The 20,555-nt window shown below is 42.9% G+C and overlaps 1 protein-coding gene and 1 non-coding gene across 3 annotated transcripts in view; both read right to left on the bottom strand.

The window, feature by feature from the left end:
• Positions 1 to 395: 395 nt before the first annotated feature.
• The window catches only part of IPO7 (importin 7), a 47,475-nt gene continuing 27,315 nt past the window's right edge, over positions 396 to 20,555 (bottom strand). For both annotated transcript variants that reach the window (XM_038764235.1, XM_038764236.1), the window contains exons 5-25: positions 19,339 to 19,495; positions 18,861 to 18,950; positions 18,502 to 18,596; positions 18,316 to 18,400; positions 17,936 to 18,070; positions 16,856 to 16,955; positions 15,659 to 15,735; positions 14,899 to 15,015; positions 14,049 to 14,138; positions 13,437 to 13,602; positions 12,992 to 13,152; positions 12,754 to 12,882; positions 8,960 to 9,026; positions 8,748 to 8,873; positions 8,021 to 8,118; positions 6,691 to 6,786; positions 6,061 to 6,281; positions 5,774 to 5,979; positions 5,001 to 5,207; positions 4,042 to 4,158; positions 396 to 1,458 (exon numbers count right to left, since the gene is read on the bottom strand). In XM_038764235.1, the coding sequence (XP_038620163.1) occupies positions 1,361 to 1,458; positions 4,042 to 4,158; positions 5,001 to 5,207; positions 5,774 to 5,979; positions 6,061 to 6,281; positions 6,691 to 6,786; positions 8,021 to 8,118; positions 8,748 to 8,873; positions 8,960 to 9,026; positions 12,754 to 12,882; positions 12,992 to 13,152; positions 13,437 to 13,602; positions 14,049 to 14,138; positions 14,899 to 15,015; positions 15,659 to 15,735; positions 16,856 to 16,955; positions 17,936 to 18,070; positions 18,316 to 18,400; positions 18,502 to 18,596; positions 18,861 to 18,950; positions 19,339 to 19,495 (2,638 nt within the window). In that variant the 3' untranslated portion in view covers positions 396 to 1,360. The remainder of the gene's footprint in view (positions 1,459 to 4,041; positions 4,159 to 5,000; positions 5,208 to 5,773; positions 5,980 to 6,060; positions 6,282 to 6,690; positions 6,787 to 8,020; positions 8,119 to 8,747; positions 8,874 to 8,959; positions 9,027 to 12,753; positions 12,883 to 12,991; positions 13,153 to 13,436; positions 13,603 to 14,048; positions 14,139 to 14,898; positions 15,016 to 15,658; positions 15,736 to 16,855; positions 16,956 to 17,935; positions 18,071 to 18,315; positions 18,401 to 18,501; positions 18,597 to 18,860; positions 18,951 to 19,338; positions 19,496 to 20,555) is intronic.
• LOC119944443 lies at positions 13,746 to 13,925 on the bottom strand. The gene has a single exon (XR_005455916.1). It is a non-coding gene; the product is annotated as a small nucleolar RNA SNORA23 (small nucleolar RNA).

A 20,555-nucleotide genomic window follows, 5' to 3' on the forward strand; every position in this document is an offset into this window, starting at 1 on the left:
AACGCAAGACCAAGAAAACTATTTAGATTTTTCCGCAGGTGCAGATGGGATGAGAGGCGACTCGAGGCAGCCTCTCTTTTGCAACATCTCGCTACTGGCTTACTTTTGGAGTGGTCCCAGGGGAGATGTGCCTTGCCCATCTAGCTCAACGGGATGGGCACGGTGTTAGGCACACAGACACGAGGACATATGCAGATGTAGGAGTCCAAATGCAGAAAGTAAAAAGAAATTGAGCACTTAAAAAAAAAAAAAGCCAATGGGAACATACGTTCTAAAAAGTGGGGGGGACGGGGACTGCAATCAGATCAAGCCACGTGACCCGAATTTCTGTTCTTTTAATAGATTGCATATATAAGTGTTTCATCCACACACTTCAATCAATTCTAATTTCCATGCTTCAGAAGATAACTTCCCATTTATTTACCACTAAGATTGTATCCAAATTTTCCTTGAACAGAGACAGCTTTGAGAAAAACCAAAGGACACAAAGAGGGTGTTGCCATTTTTTTTTTTTTTAGCAGCAGCAATGAATATCACTAACCCCTTTTTACATAACCGAATTCAAGTCGCTATCAGGTGACTGCACCACAAAGTCACCAGGTACAAAACTGCTAGTTTATTTTTAAATAACTTGAAGTTCACCGCCCCCCCCCCACCCCCAAATCCCATTACATCCCTTCTTTTTATAAACAGCAAACATTTTGCTATTTTGTACATAGGCTAGCAGGCTTGTTTCAATATGAAAGTGCTAATTCATTTACAGATTTTATCAGTTATGTAGTGCTACAATAAGTGTCCAATATTCTACATATCAACAATCTTTGATAAATGGAAATGATGATGCTTAAGTAAGGCTATCGGATTACCTTATCTTATTTACATTAAAAGAGTAGACACCCAATGGAGAGGAGGGAGGAGGGATTCGGGCAAATAGTAATACCGCCACAGGTGTAAAAATCACATAGCCACTTTTGAGCTTGTACTGTAAATGAGACATTTTAAATAGTCCTGCAGCCCATGCCTATTTTTCCTCAGAAAAAGAAAAGCTGCCTTCATGACATCCCCTCTAGATTGCAGGTTTCCACAGTGTGTCATTTGAAGCTTCCAAGTTAGGTTCTTACTTTCTTCCAAAAACAAAACACAAAACGAACAGAAACAAAAAAAAGAAAAAAACCCTTCTGTTGTTTTCCAGTGCCAGGTTGCATGTGATCAGGTCCCGCTTCCTGGGTTTGTCGTCCAATCAATTGATCAATTAGTTTAGCGTGAGCTGTAGATAACATGAACCAGTTCTGGAACCACTACTGGGAGGAACACAAGCTCTTCACTACAATCACACAGTAGCAGGTAAGGAAGTGATCATTCAATTCATTCCTGGGGCAGGGCCTCCAAAATTAAATGAACTTGGCACGACCGGAGCGTTGAATTTGTAGCCTCCATGCTTCTCTATCATTTTTGATTCTAAAAGACAGACACTGATTTCAGTAGAATTCAGATGCTACAAATATGTTACTTAAGCATGCAAATCACCTCACCACACTATCACCGGTGCCACAGCTGAGCCGGAGAATTCATCCCCCCCTGAGTTTTCTGGCAGGTACCGACATCCACCCTTATCCTTATCCCCTTTTCCTCTGCTCCTCCTCCCTTCCCCGCCCCACAGCACTTGTGTATATTTGTACACAGTTATTATTCTTATTTCATTAATGATGTGTGTATAACTATAATTCTATTTATCTATTTTGATGCTATTGATGCCTGTCTACTTGTTTTGTTGTCTGTTTCCCCATTCTACACTGTGAGCCCGTGCTGGGTGGGGACTGTCTCTGTTACCAAATTGTACTCTCCAAGCGCTTAGCACAGTGCTCTGTACACAGTAAGCGCTTAATACATATGACTGAATGAATGAATCCTTAGGCCTTCCCGGATGGCTGGGCTCGGTTTTTGTGGAACTCCTTCAAACCCGGACAAATTTCTATATTCCGTCCAATCACAAAATTTAGGATGCCGAAAACGGGGTCATGGTGCTCTCTGTCTTGCAGCAGATTCCCTCCAGTGCAACTCCCCCCTGTCACTCAAATTCACCCATTTTATTTCCACCCCCCGTGAGGACCAAATATTTTTATTTTAACCCTCAACATCAGTCCCCATTCTGCTCTCTCCAGTGTGGCAAGGGAAGTACAAGTGGCAGCGAGAAGCCTTCGGGAGGATGGCTATGGCTGTTGTGTCTACCAGACTCTGACCAGCCTTGCCTGAACAGGGAGGAGCATGAACTCAATCAATCGATGATACTTACTGCGCGCTTACTGTGAGCAGAGCACTGTACTAAGCGCCTGGGAGAGTACATTATACCTGAGTCGGAAGACACGTTCCCTGCCCACAACGAGCTTACAGTCTAGAAGGGGGAGCAACTGTAGCCCCCCTGCTACTCTAGTCCTTGTATGTTGTTCCCCTGTTTATTATTGTTTCATTTTTCTTTGCTAAGCTTTCTCCCAACTCACTGGAAGCTCCCTGAGGGCCACAGAACATGCCTAATTCTCATCATTCACCATCAATCGTATTTATTGAGCGCTTACTGTGTGCAGAGCACTCAGTATGCAACTTGGTAAACGCTGTCACTACATAAATTCTCATACACTATGACCCCCATGTGGGAAAGGGATTGTGTCCAACCTGATTTTTATTGTATTTTTTTTTATGGTATGTTAAGTACTTACTATGTGAAGGGCACTGTTCTAAGCACGGGGGTAGATACAAGCTAATCAGGTTGGACCCAATCCTTGACTCACCTGAGGTTCACAGGCTTACTCCCCATTTTACAGATGAGGCAACTGAGGCCCAGAGAAGAAGTGACTTGCCCAAGGTGACCCAACAAACATGGGGCAGAGCCAGGATTAGAATCCAGGTCCTTCTTACTCCCAGGCCCATATGCTATCCACTAGGCTACGCTGCTTCTCATCCTATCCCGACTGGATTACTGCATCAGCCTCCTCTCTGATCTCCCATCCTCCTGTCTCTCCCCACTTCAGTCTATATTTCACGCTGCTGTCCGGATCATCTTTGTGCAGAAACGCTCTGGGCATGTCACTCCCCTCCTTAAAAATCTCCAGTGGCTACCAATCAACCTATGCATCAGGCAAAAACTCCTCACCCTGGGCTTCAAGGCTGTCCATCACCTCGCCCCCCTCCTACCTCACCTCCCTTCTTTCCTTCTCCAGCCCAGCCCACACCCTCCGCTCCTTTGCCGCTCACCTCCTCACTGTGCCTTGTTCTCGCCCGTCCCGCCATCGACCCCCGGCCCATGTCCTTCCCCTGGCCCGGAATGCCCTCCCTCCACACATCCGCCAAACTAGCTCTCTTCCTCCCTTCAAAGCCCTCCTGAGAGCTCACCTCCTCCAGAAGGCCTTCCCAGACTGAGCCCCTTTTTCCTCTCCTCCTTTCCATCTCCCCACCCTACCTCCTTCCCCTCCCCACAGCACCTGTATATATGTTTGTACAGATTTATTACTCTATTTTACTTGTACATATTTACTATTCTATTTATTTTGTTAATGTTTTGTGTCATTGTCTGTCTCCCCCTTCTAGACTGTGAGCCCGCTGTTGGGTAGGGACCGTCTGTATATGTTGCTGTATATACTTCCCAAGCACTTGGTACAGTGCTCTGCACGCAGTAAGTGCTCAATAAATATGATTGCATGAATGAATGCTTCTGTTAGAAGCTTAGTAGCCTATTCCAGCAATTAGTACAGTGCCTGGCACACTTAACAAGTACCACTGGAGGAGGAAAAAAACACCTGACCAACTACTGAATTTTGTCAGTCTGGGTCTCCTGCCCACAATATCAAAAAGTCAAATGAACAAGTGGCTCATTTTTTGTAACCACGAGGTTGCTAAGAAAATGAAGCTTCTTCTGACCATCACGGCCTCTGAAGGAAACCATAAGGTGTGGACATAGTGTGGATTCACAGCACTCCAATCAAAGTTTAGGGTCTTTTATAATCTTGACAAAACGAAAACAATAACAGGCAAAGCAAATAGCCCTACCTTGGGCTGCTCTTCTCTGATCTGCTAGAGTTGCTATATCTTGTAACTGCTTTCTTTGTTCTTCATTAAGACCGTGAGTCAGAGCTTGGTACCACACAGGATTACGACTCTGAATAGCTACAGAAAAAGGAGGAAAAAAACCACAGATGATTAAAACCAGATTTCCAAGTAATTCTGAACAAGAACGGTACAGCCATGAAGCCATACATTTTTCAGTCACCATCACGGATATTTATTGAGCCCTCCTCGGCAAACTAATAGTTGAGTGGCAACTTTTTAGAGAAAAATGGAACTAATGGTGGGGTTTGCCCACAACAAATTCACATTTTGAGGGGAGAAAGATGGAAGGTATGGTGAAACACTTAACACTCTTCTTGGATTGAACTGAAGAGCTCTGGGAAATAGTGCAGAGATCCTTACGTATCTATACAGCTGCCCTGGACAGCAATGAGAAGAGCCTATGATCTTCCCAACACATTTTTCCCCATTAGCTACCCTTGATAAGGATTTTAAATCTATCTTCACCAAAGAGGTGGATTTTTCAAGCCCAGATACTTTCAACAGCCCAACTATCCCTCCTGAGCCCCTCTTTTCCCCTGCTCCTCCTCCCCTCCCCATCGCCCTCCCACTGCTCTACCCTCCTTCCCCGCCCCACAGAACTTGTGTATATTTGTACTATTTTTTATTCTGTTTAATTAATGATGTGCATAAATCTATAATTCTATTTATCTATTTTGATGCTACTGATGCATCAACTTGTTTTGCTTTGTTGTCTGTCTCCCCCTTCCAGACTGTGAGCCCGTTGTTTGGGTACGGACTGTCTCTGTTGCCGAATTGTACTTTCCAAGCGCTTAGTACAGTGCTCTGCATACAGTAAGCACTCAATAAATACGACTGAACGAACAGCCACGTTCAAAATAATTAATCATTATAAATCACGGATATGAAGTTATCCTTACTCTGAAAAATAGCTTTAAATATCTGATACTCATCAACAGGATTATCTTCATCGTCAATAATTGTGGAATAGCCTTCTAGGGCAGTTTCTTCAGCATCATCCTCCTCCCAATCTTCATCGTCTCCATCTTCTCCTGCCTGTTTGGCCAAAATCTCAAGGTATTCTTGCCCATCTTCGTCAATGTCATCTTCATCACTTCCCAGCTCCTCTGCAAATATGGTATTACAGGGTTGTTTTTACTGGAGCAAATATCACCCGGGCCCAAGAAACAACATAGACTCTCTGGGAGAAGTCACGCACAAGTTTTACTCACTAACTACAAAAAAAGCACGTGGTCATACAGTCCTCTTGAACTCTGGGCTTATTCTTGACATCTTAGGTGCCACTGTCATTATTTAAAAAAATCTTCTCAAGAAAAATTATAATCCTGAGGCAGATTTAGGATTTGGGAGACAGAGAATGTGAGGATGATTTATGATACAGAGACTGCGCCTGATGGTTTGTACGCAGGACCTGACACTTTTAAGTGATATTTAATAGCTATAGTAAGGGGATGCACTTTAGGCACGAGATCTTCTGGGACCCTCTTTCTCAAATGGTTCGTCTCCAACTGCTTACTCCCCTTTCAGCTCCCACGGCAACCCAGTATGTATTCCTGGGCCTGCAAAATCAGCTAATAATAAAACTGCACTTTTGGTTATTCAGGACATAAGCCAATGTCCTAGGAAAAAACGCAGGACCAAACTTGAGCCTGCGGCATTCCAAGTCTCTTACCGGTTTCGTCTTCATCGTCGGCTTCATCGTCATCATCACTGTCATTCTCATGCTCTGCATGGCAAGCGTACGCTCTTTTCAGTCCATTAAATAAAAGGATAAAAGCTGGCAAAATCTGTCCTGAAACCTGATTTAAAACTTGTGGTATCTGTTCCAGATCAATAAGAGCACACAGGCCCAGGACACACATCTTTCGGTCATGAAGCCTACGGAACAAGAGTTAAGCTTAGCTCCAAAGTTTTCCTTCACAGGGTTAACAGTACGAGGGCCCAAGCGAACTCACTTACCCCAAGAAACAATCCACATCGTTAAGCCATTGGGTAATAAAGTGATTTGTGACAGGTTCCACGTTGTTGGGAAAACGCAGGTTTTCCAAGGTATTGAGTAACAGGTGAGGGTTGTAGTACAAAGCTGCGATAGCAACTTGCAGGCACATTGTTCGAAGCTCGCTGGTTTTAACCTCTCTGGTCAGCCTCTCTAAAGCAGCTTCCACAAACAGCGGTATACACTGTAAAATATTAAGCAGGGGGATCTCTTACACCTGCAGCAAGGGGATTATACCCCATAATGCCACAATCAGTGACTCTAACTTGCTGCCTTTCCCCTCTCTCATTCTCCTATATTCAGAAAAGGGCTTCTCCTATCACACCCCCTTTCCCAGAAAACGGTACGAATTCGACCAAAGATGCCACGTCCGAACATTAAATTTACTTACAGCTGGGTCAACTACCGGCAGATAGGCTCCAGAGAGGGAAAGAACTTGTTAATCCTCCATTTTACATAAAGCAATGGAAGGCCAAGGCAGCCAACACTGATATAAATCTTCCCGCTTAGGATGTCCATGGTGAATTTCCACAAAATAGCATCTCTACTTAAGAGCACGGCATACATACTCAAAAAAAAAATCAATTACTGACCTGATCGATACCACGCCCTTTGCACTGTAGAATGATGACTTCTAACAACTTTGCCGCGTGACATTCTGCATCTTCTCCTGCAACCCCTGTAAGAACCTGGGCAAAAATGATCGGTAAAACAAGGGTGAGGCAGTTTATTCACATTACCAAAGGTCCCTACTTTCCCTCAATCTGCATCTTTCCAGCCTCCACTTTCTCTCCAAACCTAGAGAAGCAGTGTGACCTAGTGGAAAGAGCTTGGGTTTTTTGGGGGGAAGGGGAAGAGTTCAGAGGACCCGGGTTCTAATCCCAGCTCTGCCTCTTATCTGTTGGGTCACCTTGGACTCGTCCCTTCACTTCTCTGTGCCTCAGTTACCTCATCTATAAAAATGGCATTAAGACCGTGAGCCCCGTGTGGGGAAATGGACTGTGTCCAACCTAAGTAGCTTGTATCTATGCCGGCACTCAGTATAGTACCTGACACACAGTAAGTTCTTACCCCAGCACAATGCCTGGCACATTGTAAGCACTTCAACATTACAATTATTATTATTGTTCTCATCATCAAACGCCATAAAAAAAACCTTATGCCCATGTTCACAATTCAGGCTCACATCCTCTGGCATTGGGGATCCTTACGGGGCACAGTTCAAACAATGGAAATGGGCTAAGGGAGAGGGACAAGTTGTATTGCAACTCACTCATCTAGTTCTTAGAGTTGCTCCCCGGTGCTAAGCTAAGTAATTTGGGGCAACACTAATACTTCATTATTAGGGGAGTTTGTTGCATTCTATACTTTGGGCTCCCACTCAAACAGTTAAAATGATCCCCTTGTGAGGGAGGTTCTCCTCCCCAAAGCGCCTCAGTTTCTAACAAACAACTGTGAGGAGTGTGATTACACGGAAACAGGAGAAAGCACGGGCCGGCGAGTCAAAAGGACCTGGGGCCAATCACCTAACTTCTCTAGGCCACAGTTACCTCATCTGTAAAATGGGGATTGAGATTTTGAGCCCCACAAGGGACAGGGACTGTGCTCAACCTGATTTGCATGTATCTATCCCAGCACTTAGTACAGTGTCTGGTACATAGGAAGCGCTTAAATACCAAAATTATTATTATTTAGTGCGCTTTAAAGATCCTGTGCTGCTTTAAAATGATCACCTTCCTTGAAGACAGTCAATCGTTCCCCATCCTTCAAAAGATGACTTATATCTCCTTTTAAAGTTTCTTACATACATTTGAGTTTGGATTATTACAACAGGTCACGAAATAAATCCCAACAGTTATTTCGATCTCACAAGAAGCACCCCTCCGCCCCAAACTTAAAGATCTTGGTTGGAAGGACACCTACCTTTTTACACATACTGTATATCATTTCAAGGTATTTAGTATCAGACAGAAGTGTGTCTGTGTCAACCGTTACATAGTTATGAAGAAGAGGCATCATGTCTGCATTAAATAAAAACAAGTTAACTGGTTTGTTTGCATTAGGTTGGCCACACAACTCTAAATTAGCATGATTTTGAATTTGGAAGAGGCTTTTGGATGGGGCTGAAATAAACTATACTAAGAACAGCCAGCTGAAAAAACACCTAGAATAAGGATCCTACTGACTTGGATGTAGGAAGAACTGCAATGTAAGAAGCACATCCTTGGCCCTGCATTAAGGAAAACTGATGTTCTAACTCACATGACACCCTGTCCATGCTCACAGCTGGTGTCAGAAGAGCATTCCCTTAACATTCCCACAAAACTCTCTAACCAAAATGAAGAGTGAAAACTCGTGTTACGGGAGACAGAACTGTACAGTGAAGCCCTCCCAACCTTTTTAATTGAGGTATTGAGAAAACATGAAAAAAGAAAACACTCGGGAAGTCCTTCCACAACATCTGTTTCCTTCCCTATCCTTCCTTCTCTGTGCGGCAAGACCCGAGAGAGAAAACCGACACTCAAAATTTCACAGGAGCACAGCACTAAGCTAGGGCCACATGCACTCTGGGCTCTCATTAGGATCCAGACAGTTGTGTGATATGCAAGAATCAAACACTGGAACGGGCACGTTTCATGGCATTTCTCACCTGTAAAATAATCAAAGCCATCCTGCTGAAAGACTTCAAACACAAGAGGCAAAAGCTGCCACATCTGTGGAGAGACCTGCTGACAGGTCAAACTGTGAGCCAAAGAAAAGATCTCCTCGTAGAATTCTAAAACGCAAGTAACCAGAGTTTAGGATACTCATTATCTGTGTAAAACTGAATGTACTGAAAGCCCCAAGTGGAGAGACATATACCTAAAACATGCTGCTGTAACACGGTACCAATGACCTGCAAGCAGATTCCTTCCAGTTGCTGGGTGATCTGAGAAAGAGAAAAGATAAGGAGTGAATTGAAGTTGGCTGGATTTTCAAGTGTTAATTCTAATTATGCAGCAAATGAATCACAGGTGGAAAAAGGATACGAACTAAATTTTACAACTTAGCCCCTTTAAAGTGTAATAAGATGAAGAAATTTGATCCAATAAAAGGAGTCACTTAACCTCTCTATGCCTCAATTCCCTCATCATCATCATCAATCGTATTTATTGAGTGCTTACTGTGTGCAGAGCACTGTACAAAGCGCTTGGGAAGTACACGTTGGCAACATATAGAGACAGTCCCTACCCAACAGTGGGCTCACAGTCTAAAAGGGGGAGACAGAGAACAAAACCAAACATACTAACAAAATAAAATAAATAGAATAGATATGTACAAGTAAAATAGAGTAATAAATATGTACAAACATATATACATATATACAGGTGCTGTGGGGAAGGGAGGGAGGTAAGATGGGGGGGATGGAGAGGGGGACAAGGGGGAGAGGAAGGAAGGGGCTCAGTCTGGGAAGGCCTCCTGGAGGAGGTGAGCTCTCAGCAGGGCCTTGATGTAAGATGGGGATGAAGACTGTGAGCCGCACATGGGACAGGCACCGTGTCCAAGTTGATTAACCTCTATCTGCCCCAGTGCTTAGTACACAGCTGGCACATAGTAAGCACTTTAATGCCATTTAAAGGGGGGGCTAGAGGAAGAGAGGAATGAGGGGGATGGAAAACCAACTGGAGAATGCAGAGTACATTGACAACAGATTAACTTCTATCTGCCCCAGTGCTTAGTACACAGCTGGCACATAGTAAGCGCTTAACGAATGCCATTTAAAGGGGGGCTAGAGGAAGAGAGGAATGAGGGGGATGGGAAACCAACTGGAGAATGCAGAGTATACTGACAACAGTGTGGTGCTGTTTCTCCAGTCACAGTAACATACGGTTTGGTATTTCCACTGCCTGCCAGGAAAACTGCAGTTAGGATGCCACCCACATTTAAGAGGACTGGACGTGCACCTCAACATCCTCCTAATGATCAGGGTTCTCTAGAGCCACCTGCCTCTTGCTGTTTCTTAGCGCTAAAGTGCCACCACCTCTTCCATTCATCATATTTGGTTTTAGCACTTGGAATTCACCCCACCCTCGGCTCCACGGCCCTTTTGCACTTATCCACAATTTATTTATTTATATTAATGTCCGTCTCCCCCTCTAAACTGTAAGCTCATTGTAGGAAGGGAACGTGTTTGCTAACTCTGCAGTTCAGGACTCGCCCAACTGCTTAGTAGGCTGTTCTGCACATAGTAAGCCCTCAATAAATACCATTGATTGATTGACTGATTAGCTAACACCTGATAGGTAGGTCTCCAGCCCCTATTCCATAGGATTGCCTTTTGACTTCATTATTCATTCAATTCAATCGCATTTATTGAGTGCACTGTACTAAGCGCTTATTCCACTTCTTGATTCAAATACCCAGCACCTTCCACTAAAGTCTTGGCCTAACAAGTTATGGCTCTCCATCAAGAAAGCCTCCACTGAACCACATGGCAGAGAGAGCTGGTAAAGTAGCGACTAGCACACTAAGTACAAAATTAAGCTATGCTTTTTAAAAAAGTTGGAACAACCCAAAAGTCTTTGGCTTGACAGTTTGGGAGATATACAATGAAAAATGAATTCCAAATTCCAAGAGAAATTATTATCCATATTGCTGCACCCCAACCTCCCTTCCCCACTGGCATAGGCAGGGTCACTGATAGCTTTTACTGAATGCCTACTGTGCACAAAGCACTTTACTAAGCACTTGGGGAGTAAAACGGAATTAGCAGACAAGATCCCAGCCCTCAAGGAGCTTACAATCTAGCTGGGGAGACAGATGATAGAGTGCTTAGGTGGTGCTGAAGTCGCACTTGGGGGAATTTAGGGTGGGAAGATGGGATATAAAATCAAGGAAAGCAACCTTAGAGATTTAATTACAGGTGGGTAATGTAACCATTAATGCAGCTCAACATCTAGTTGTCTTCTTTGCTAAATGCTTTTTTAGCAGTTTGGTAAATAAATGACAGAAAGACGAAATATCTACAAGGGTGCGTCTAATTTTAGGGAAGGTAACTGGAGATAACTGAAGGCAAACGCATTGCACATAGTAAGTGCTCAACAGATACAAATGAATGGATAAAAATGCAGCAGAGGCCCCAAAGGGAGACGTAAAGCCAGACTCTGCACTTGGAACAAGAGGCCAGGGAACTTCTATTTTTTACCATCCGGTGTTACAGCAGGGGCTTCCTACATCAAAGGTATTTACTGAACACATTGTGTGCAGAACAGTGCACAGAGTACAATCTCTCATCATATCCTAACTGGATTACTGCATCAGCCTTCTTTCTGATCGCCCATCCTCCTGTCTCTCCCCGCTTCAGTCTACACTTCAGTCTGCTTCCCGAATTATCTTCCTACAGAAACACTCTGGGCATGTCATTCCACTCCTCAAAAATCTCCAGTGTTTGCCTATCAACCTTCACATGAAGCTAAAACTCCTCACTATTGGCTTCAAAGCTCTCCATCACCTCGCCCCCTCCTACCTCCCCTCCCTTCTCTCCCACAGCCCAGCCCGCACCCTCCGCTCCTCTGCCACTGCTAACCTCCTCACTGGGCCTCGCCTGTCCCACCATCAACCCCCAGCCCATGTCCTACCTCTGGCCTGGAATGCCCTCCCTCCTCATATCTGCCCTTCCCCTCCCCACAGCACTTGTATATATTTGTACAGATTTATCACTCTATGTATTTTACTTGTACATATTTACTATTCTATCTATTTTGTTAGTGATATGCATACAGCTATAATTCTATTTGTTCTGACGATTTTGACACCTGTCTCCATGTTTTGTTTTGTTGTCTGTCTCCCCCTTCTAGACTGTGAGCCCGTTGTTGGGTAGGGACCGCCTCTATCTGTTGATGACTTGTACTTCCCAAGCGCTTAGTACAGTGCTCTGCACACAGTAAGCGCTCAATAAATACGACTGAATGAATGAATAAGCTAAACTAGCTCTCTTCCCTCTTCAAAGCTCTACTGTGAGCCCACTTCTTCCAGAAGGGTTCCCAGACTGAGCCCCCACTTTTTCCTTTCCTTTCCTCCTCCACCCCATCACCCCTACTCCCACAGCACTTGTGTATACTTGTACGTATTTATTATTCTATTTATTTCATTAATGATGAATATATATCTCTAATTCTATTTATCTATTCTGATGCTATTGATGCCTGTCTACTTGTTTTGTTTTGTTGTCTATCTCCCCCTTCTAGACTGTGAGCTTGTTGTTGGGTAGGGATTTTCTCTGCTGCCGCACTGTACTTTCCAAGCACTTAGTACAGTGCTCTGCACAAAGTAAGCCCTCAATAAATACGACTGAACTGAATGAATGGTGTACTAAGCGCTTCAAAACATACCCTACAGAGCTGGTAGACGCCTTCCCTATCCACAATGAGTTTGCAGTCCAGAGGATGAACTTCCAACCTATATGCAGAAGTCTGCCCACCTTTGCCAAAACGTAGCCTGAGAAACATGCAGTCCCCATGACTCCTGCCCATTTCCCTCTCTTGCGAGAATGTACATTTCACCAATCGTATATGGCCATAACATTTTCAGCCATCCCAAATGAGTGAAGAGCTCCAGAAAAACATTCCATATTAACTAAAGAATACACTATTATTTATGAAAAACTTTGTTTTTACCTCTTTGTGATCTTCCACTACACTAAGAAGTGTATCGATTGTATTCAAGATTCCCATGGCTGTCACTGCTTTATCATCACTGCCTTCTTCATCTGGCCCAGTCTGGATCACTTGGTTAAATGTCATTGCCTGAAACAGGCAAAAAGAGGTTTGGCATATAATTCATTTACAATGACGTTTTCCAGCAATCTACACAAAGGGATCCTTTAACTCCTGCCCTGGAGTCCAAGCGACTTACCAAGTGCTGCGTCATTTCTACAGCAATAGGAGTAACTTCTTCACTATATTCGCAGATCATTTTCTGAATCACATTTGTCAGGTCATCATTTTCTGTTTCTCTTATAATATGAAGAAGAGCCTGCATTACAGGCCTAATGAATGGGGTTATGTATTCCTTAGCTGCAAGACGAACAGAAGAAAGAAACCAAATAGCTCCCATTATCACATATTTTACTGTCACCAAAAATACAAATAAATTGCTCCAGATTTAAAACGAGCCCATGATCGAACAATTTGTTCAGAAGAATTCCCCCAGGGCGTGGTTATATCACCACCAATATCATTTGCCTCTTTCTCAACACAACTGTCTTTTGGGTCATGGCTACACTTTTACTGAATGGAAAAGATAAGGCAAGAGAAACCAGGGCGGGTATTCTATTACGTAAGCTCCAAGGATGTGGTACCTTTCTCTTGATTGCTAATCAGAACCTGAAGGGCAATGGCAGCTTCCACTTTCACAGGCATCTCCCTGTCATCAATCAGACATCGCCGCGTCAGTTCTAGGGCTGTCTGTAGATTCTGATCACTCTTGAATTTCACTTCGCAGAAATAATGAAGGACCCAACAAGCCTATAAAATAAGAATTTCACTGCAAACACATGTCTACTCAAAGAACACAACTTGCCTAGGGTAAGCTTTATGAAAAAGGCCATGAAACCAAGCGTAGAGTTGTAACTTATTACATTTTAAGTGACTTCCCCCTCTAACCACATGAATGTCTGGGAGTTTGGAGGCTGGTCAGTGCAAGATTTGTCCCAAAGACTTCACTAGACCAGTACTATGATCCCAAGTTCATCTTTGGCCGCAGGGTACGTGTGGATAGCAAAGCCTGGATGCAAAACGCAAACAGACTAGCTACCAGACACAGATGACAACTATGCACACATTGCTGCAGCCATTTCAACCTCCACATTACAATACAAAACCAATACCTTTTGACAAACATTTCAACCCTTCTGAGTTAGGGATAATCATAAAAATCTAAGTCAGATTCAAGTTCTTAAAAAAACGCTTACCCTTGCTCTCATGTAGCCTAGCTCACTGCTGAAGAGGGGGAATACATGATTTTGCAACATGTATTCCATCTGGTCTTTGTAGATCTTTTTCTGTTAAAAACGTGAAGTTGATTTATGCCTTAGGTTTTTATTCAAATGCATTCATCACACATCAAAATTTACCGCTTCATCTAAAACCACTAGCCATTCTAGAAAGCCCTGGCATAATGACATAAACGCTTTGGATCTTTCTAGAGACTGTGTTGTTTTCCCAAAACAGATGGAGTCTCTTGTTAAGAACAAAGATTTCACCACGAAAAAATAGTTTTGTATTCCACCCCCAGACTAAGGCTTGGTTTGGTTTCTATAGCTTACCAAATCTTAAGCTGTGAGCCACAGTACTTCAAAAACACGTGATTTTAATTTACTCATGTTCCTGGAAAACCTTTCCGACAGGTAAATAACCTAGCATCAAAGTTTTCTGGAGTTTTTTTTTGTTTTTACGTTATTCATAACTCACTATGTTTCAGGCACTAAGCGCAACACTTTGTGGGCAAGAAATGTGTGCTTGTTATATTGTACTCTCCAAAGCATTTAGTACAGTGCTCTGTACTCAGTAAGCGCTCATTAAATATGATTGAATGAATGAGTAAATACAACCTAATCAGGTTGGATGCAATCCCTGCCCCACACAGGCCCCATTTTACAGAAGAAGTAACAGGCACAGAGAAGTGAAGTGACTTGCCCACAGTCAGACAGCCAACAAGTGGCGGTGAAGCGGGAATTAAAACCCAGGTCCCTGCTCTATTCACTAGGCAACACTGCTTCTCAAGTTGCAAGAAAACCCCCCAGGCTTCTTTTTAATTTTTACCTTCAGTAGGATTTCAGCTAAAGAACCAATCATATGTAAAGCACCATCCTTTTTCCGAGGATCAGCGTTGGGTTCAGTAAGGATCTGATAGCAGAAGCCCATTGTTTTTTGTAAAACCTAGAAGAAAAAGGGTCCATTCCATTTTAAAATTTTTATACTAAAAAGTAACTCAATGTCACAAAAGGATTAACATTAGCTCTATTAGTCTCAAATTCATGGTTCACTATATCACAGCGACTAAATTTCGAAAGAGGCTTTAAGACAGCAAATTCAGTCATTCCACTGGTACATTTTTTAGCCCTCCTAACGAAGGTAGTTTATGAAAATAGCCCTGTCCTCCATCCCTCTGGACCAATTATTGACTGCCTAATTCTGCGATGCTCCAGGTCTTGCTGCCTAAAGGATCAAAGTCAGGATCCACCGCGGTTGACAGCCAGGTGAGTTGAAATAGATGACAAAGTCCACACCAGGCTATGCGACTTTCTCCACAAGAGAGGAGTTCAAAGCCTCCTTTAAGGCCTCAGGCCATGGTGCAGTTTAAAAGCAAGCCCTGTGGGATCTTTACCAACCACGCCTTTGATGCTGACTACAGAAAAAAGTCAATGAGAAATGTAGGCAATGATCGCACTCTGCTAAGAAAAGTCTATTCCAGAGCATGAACTTTGAGAAGTGCATTTAAAAATCAACTCCCGATTTTGGTTCTGAGCCTCAAATTTTTAGTCGTCACTGGTTGACTCCAAACCAAAATCAGTAAACTTACCTCTTTCCTTTTACTGCAGGCTGTAAACAAGAGTGTCTGGGCAGCGGTGGTCGGTGATATGAAGTCTTCAAAAACATCTATAAGATATATGGCAATTTTATATATTAAGGCTCATAAATAAAGAGACTTATGCTATCAGATTGAGAGAGCAGGTGGCTTTGTGCAATTTAAGTCTTTATCACTATGGTTTACCCGATAAGGTCCCCTCCTCCAAGATGGGGAAAGAGGGGAGATTTCCAATAATAGGATACCTCTGGTATTCATAATCAGATATGTCCCAAAGAGGCTCACCATCTAAGAAGTAGGGAGCTGGGGCATTTTCTCACCATTTGCAAGCTACAGGAATTGAGGTACTGAGAGGTGAAGTGACTTACTTAGGATAACATAGCAGACTGGTGGCAGAATCGGGACTAAAACCCACGTTTCCAGACTCTTAGGCCCAGACTATCTCACCCAAATCTGCTTGGAAGCCCCTGGTGGGCAGGGATCATGTCTTTGATACCAATGTACTCTCTCCAGTGCTTAGAAGCAGCACAGTGTAGTGGACAAAGCAAGGGCCTGGGAGTTGGATGATCATGGGTTCTAATCCCAGCTCTTCCTCTTGTCTGCTGCGTGACCTTGGACAAGTCACTTCACTTCTCTGTACCTCAGTTACTTCATCTGTAAAATGGGGATTGAGACTGTGAGCTCCACGTAGGGCAGAGACTGTGTCCAACCCATTTGCTTGTATCTACCCCAGACCACAGAACAGTGCCTGGCTCATAGTAAGCCCTTAACAAACACCATACTTATTATCATCAGCATGGCTCGATGGAAAGAGCCCAGGCTTGGGAGTCAGAGGTCATGGGTTCTAATCCCGGCTCTGCCACTTATCAGCTGTGTGACTTTGGGCAGGTCACTTCACTTCTCTGGACCTCAGTTACCTCATCTGTAAAATGGGGATAAAGACTGTGAGCCCCACGTGGGACATCCTAATGACCTTGTATCTACCCAGCGCTTAGAACAGTGCCTGGCACTTAGTAAGTGCTTTAACAAATGCCACAATTGTATTACCATTATGTAGTACTATATACAACGGGTCCTCAATTACAAAGTCTTCTATGAAGAATATTTATTTTTATCTTTATCTAATTCACACTGATAAACAGTCTAATCGGTCTGTTGTTCCTAATTTAAGTATAGGCTTAAAACCCTCACCAAATTTCATGCGTATATACTCATATGGATCTTCCTGCCACAGCTCCTCATCAGCATCCGTATAGCACATCAATGGAAAAATAACATCTTGGATAATGCCCTGCAATTTGGAGAGAAAGGGTGTGATTTGGTGGGGCGGGTGCTAATGTTTAATAAACTTAATTTGATTTTCTGAAATAAATCTAAACTGTAAACATACACGACCATTATGCAAAAAGCACTTTAAGCACTTGATATTCACCCCACCCTCAGCCTCACAGCAGGTACGTACAGACCTAGAAGGTATTTACTCATACTGATGTCTGTCTGTCCCCCCCCCCCCTTCACTCCTTTTGAGCAGAGAACACGTCTATCAAGTTTGTTAGCCTGTACAGTGCTCTGCATACAGTAAGCACTCAATGAATACCACTGATTGATCCTAGGATCAATGGTGATTGTGGGAGAGGGGAAAGGAAAGCTGGGCAATTCAGCAGCAAGAGAGGTGGTCAAAGCAAGCCAGTCGTGAGGGGGAGGGAGCAGGAGGGAGCCTGGATATGCAATCGATCACCAGATCCCCTACCAATAGTCTCCCACCATCCCCTTCCTATCCACAGTTCCCCACCATTCCTCAAAGTTTTCCACGTATTTCCATGTTCCTTCAAACCTATTAGTTGTCAGCTCTTTAAAAGTGAAGGCACTGCTATCATACAAACCCTGGCTCCCAAAAGTAAATTTTAATTGGAATTTTATTGGCAGGTTTTCACTACCAGATATATATATATAATAAAAATACAACCTTTTGTTTATTGTGATCTCTCAATATACATATATTATTTAGAGAGAGAAAGAGATCACAATAAACAAAAGGTTGTGTTTTATATCAAGACTGGAATCCAAGGAATTATTCTTTGAGAATTTTATTTGCTAATATAATAGGCAATATCAGATATCTGTTGTGAGCCATGGCATTAAGCACACTCAACTCTAACCCTGGCACCACTCAGAAAAACAGCTCAACTGTCTGCATTATAATCTGGTCTTTGTTAATCCCCAAATATGGATGTTTTCTAGGGAAATGGTAGACTTCAAGAGAAACTGTACTTGGATATGAGGCTTCAGATTCTTCCAGGTGACCGCATGAGACACTCCTTGATTGATATAGTTTAGCGTTTGCTGAAGAACTCGGGGCGCCATATACTGCTTTTCCTTATACTGGTATAGCACCTTCAGTAGTACCTACACAAATCAAATGTCATCATTCAGTATCCGACAACCACTACACGTGTATATAAAAAAAAATAAAAGCAGTATTCCCAAACACCCCCCATAAGCCCCAAGTTTTGAACTCTTTAGGACAGCGTTCTGATAATACCCCCAAAAGTGCACCGTAGGAAATGAAGATGATGAAAGGAAGATCAAGGCAGAATTTGTTCAATACCAAATCACTAAAAATTCCCAACTTGGAATTAAATGTTTCCTACCTGCTGGACACCAACAGCAAATGCCTTTAGGAACACTTCTGCAAATTCATTATATTCCTTCGAAACATTGCCAGGGCTTCCATATCTAAAGCAAAGGGGAATGTGCAATATGATAGAATCTTTGGCGCACTCTGCAATGATGGCTAAATTGTTATTGTAAATTATTAATAATGCAGGAGAGCTCACCTCTCAAAAAGCCTGGCCAAGATATGCAGAGCCCACTTCTTGCATTTCCACCATGGTAACTCAGGCCTATCATCTTCTTCAACCTGAAGAGTTTCCTATAGGAACACAGTTATTGTATCGTCATTTGAAATCTTTACATTTGAGCCAGGACACCCGCTGAGGTTTGAATTGAGAAGACAAGGCAACCATCGCCATTTATAATTTTAAGTTGACATTTGGAAGATTACCCAATGTTGATGAATTTTCATTAAAATGTCCTGAATTTGAACAAAAATAATTACTCCCCCTTCCACCCCAGAAGGCCCAACTGGCTCAGTCTACAGTTTTCTGGAGTTACAAAAAACAAGAAAAGTACTTACAGCTGGCACATCCCTGTTCACAACTGTCTTTAAAATTTCTATCCATTCTGTCAGGTTCTGCTGGTTTATTAGCTCCAGGGGTAGCGTATACTATTTTAAAAGAGTGACTCAGCATTAAAAACCCAAAGAAAACGTTGGCACACCCAAAGCAATTTTCACTTTCAATTCCCTCTCCTATAGCTTCCTATTCTCAACATAGTAATATAACCCCAACGATAAACGAGCCACGCTAAAGGTGAGACTTTCTTGAACTTTCTTTTACTTATTATACATGAATGCTTTTCAAGTCCACCCACTGCTTGCTTTGGCTACTCATGAAGCCATGCTACATTGCTTACTTTGGCTAATCATGAAGGCATAATGTTATATAAAGATACACTTTTAAAGACACGAACCCTTGCTGTTTTGTAATATATTTTGGGAAAGCGTTCAATACAATGGCAGTCTAACTCTCTACAATGGCTTTAATAATAACTACCTGAACAAGAGCATAGAAGATTTTGAAGATTTGTTTCTGAATGAGGACAGATTGATCAGATTGATCAGAGAGAAGCTGAATGAAACGATCCTTCAGTAGTGGCAGGAAGTGCTGCATTGCTGCTACCAGTGGACTCCGTTCTTCTGGTTTCTTGTACCTTTGGGTAGAAATACAAACTGAGGCTGTAAGAATTTACAAGCCAAATTTTGCAAAGCCATTATGTGCGTAATGCTCATACACATGTGTGCACTCACAGACATACACATTCTTCATTCATTCAATCGTATTTATTGAGTGCTTACTGTGTGCAGGCTTCTTCAGGGCCCAACCAATGCAACTAAATTCCTAAAAATGGACAAAGACCTGTGCCTGCTTAGTTCAAATCTACATGACTTCCTGCACAAGAGGTTAGTAGGAATCAAGTACTCAGTTCTTCCAGAGCACGTACACGTTTTGGAGAGAATGAGGCAGCAGAATTAGAGAACACCCTTCCGACAACATGCATCTCTCTGGAGACACTGTGATGTAATGTTAAAAAAGACCGGATGCTGCAACAGACACGCAACGAGGGCAACAACCCAAGGTTTTTTCTAGATTGTAAGCCTGTTGCAGGCAGAGAAAGTGTCTAGTAACTGTACTCTCCCTGGCGCTCAGTACAGTGCTCTGTACACAGTAAAGCATGATTGAATGATAGTCCTTAAAGCTGGGTTCTGGCAATCCCTTCTTATGTGTGAATTTGGTAGAATGGTTTAAAAATCCCTTCACTAGTATTCAAATGGAGAAGCCTTCAAACTAACTTCCTAGAGATTTGATTTGATAGCATTTGGAGATCCCTGGAGAGAGAGATCTGGTACACTCTCAGATCATTCTCCTCATATTGTGTAAAGCCCTTTTAAACTCCTTCCCACACACTGATTCTTGGAATAAAAGTTCTCCTCAATGGTGTGGATGTGAGGCCCTCAAACCCAGGACTAGTCCAGATATTCTGTCTGACCTTTATCAGGAAGCCCCTTATAAAACCCAACCCCTTTGCAGGCCTTGGGAAATGTGGAGTCTGGTTTAGTTTCTGCACTGGCGGGCCCACAACTCTAACTTTCTCTAAAAAGATGATTTAATCTAGTGATTAAAACTAGTGATCATACACACATAAAACTCCAAGGCACTAACATGAAACTGCCTCCCAATATATATTTCCCTTCTTGGTGCTAAAACATCCT

Source organism: Tachyglossus aculeatus, chromosome 22 (genome assembly GCF_015852505.1).
Source record: "Tachyglossus aculeatus isolate mTacAcu1 chromosome 22, mTacAcu1.pri, whole genome shotgun sequence".
NCBI classification, from domain to species: domain Eukaryota; kingdom Metazoa; phylum Chordata; class Mammalia; order Monotremata; family Tachyglossidae; genus Tachyglossus; species Tachyglossus aculeatus.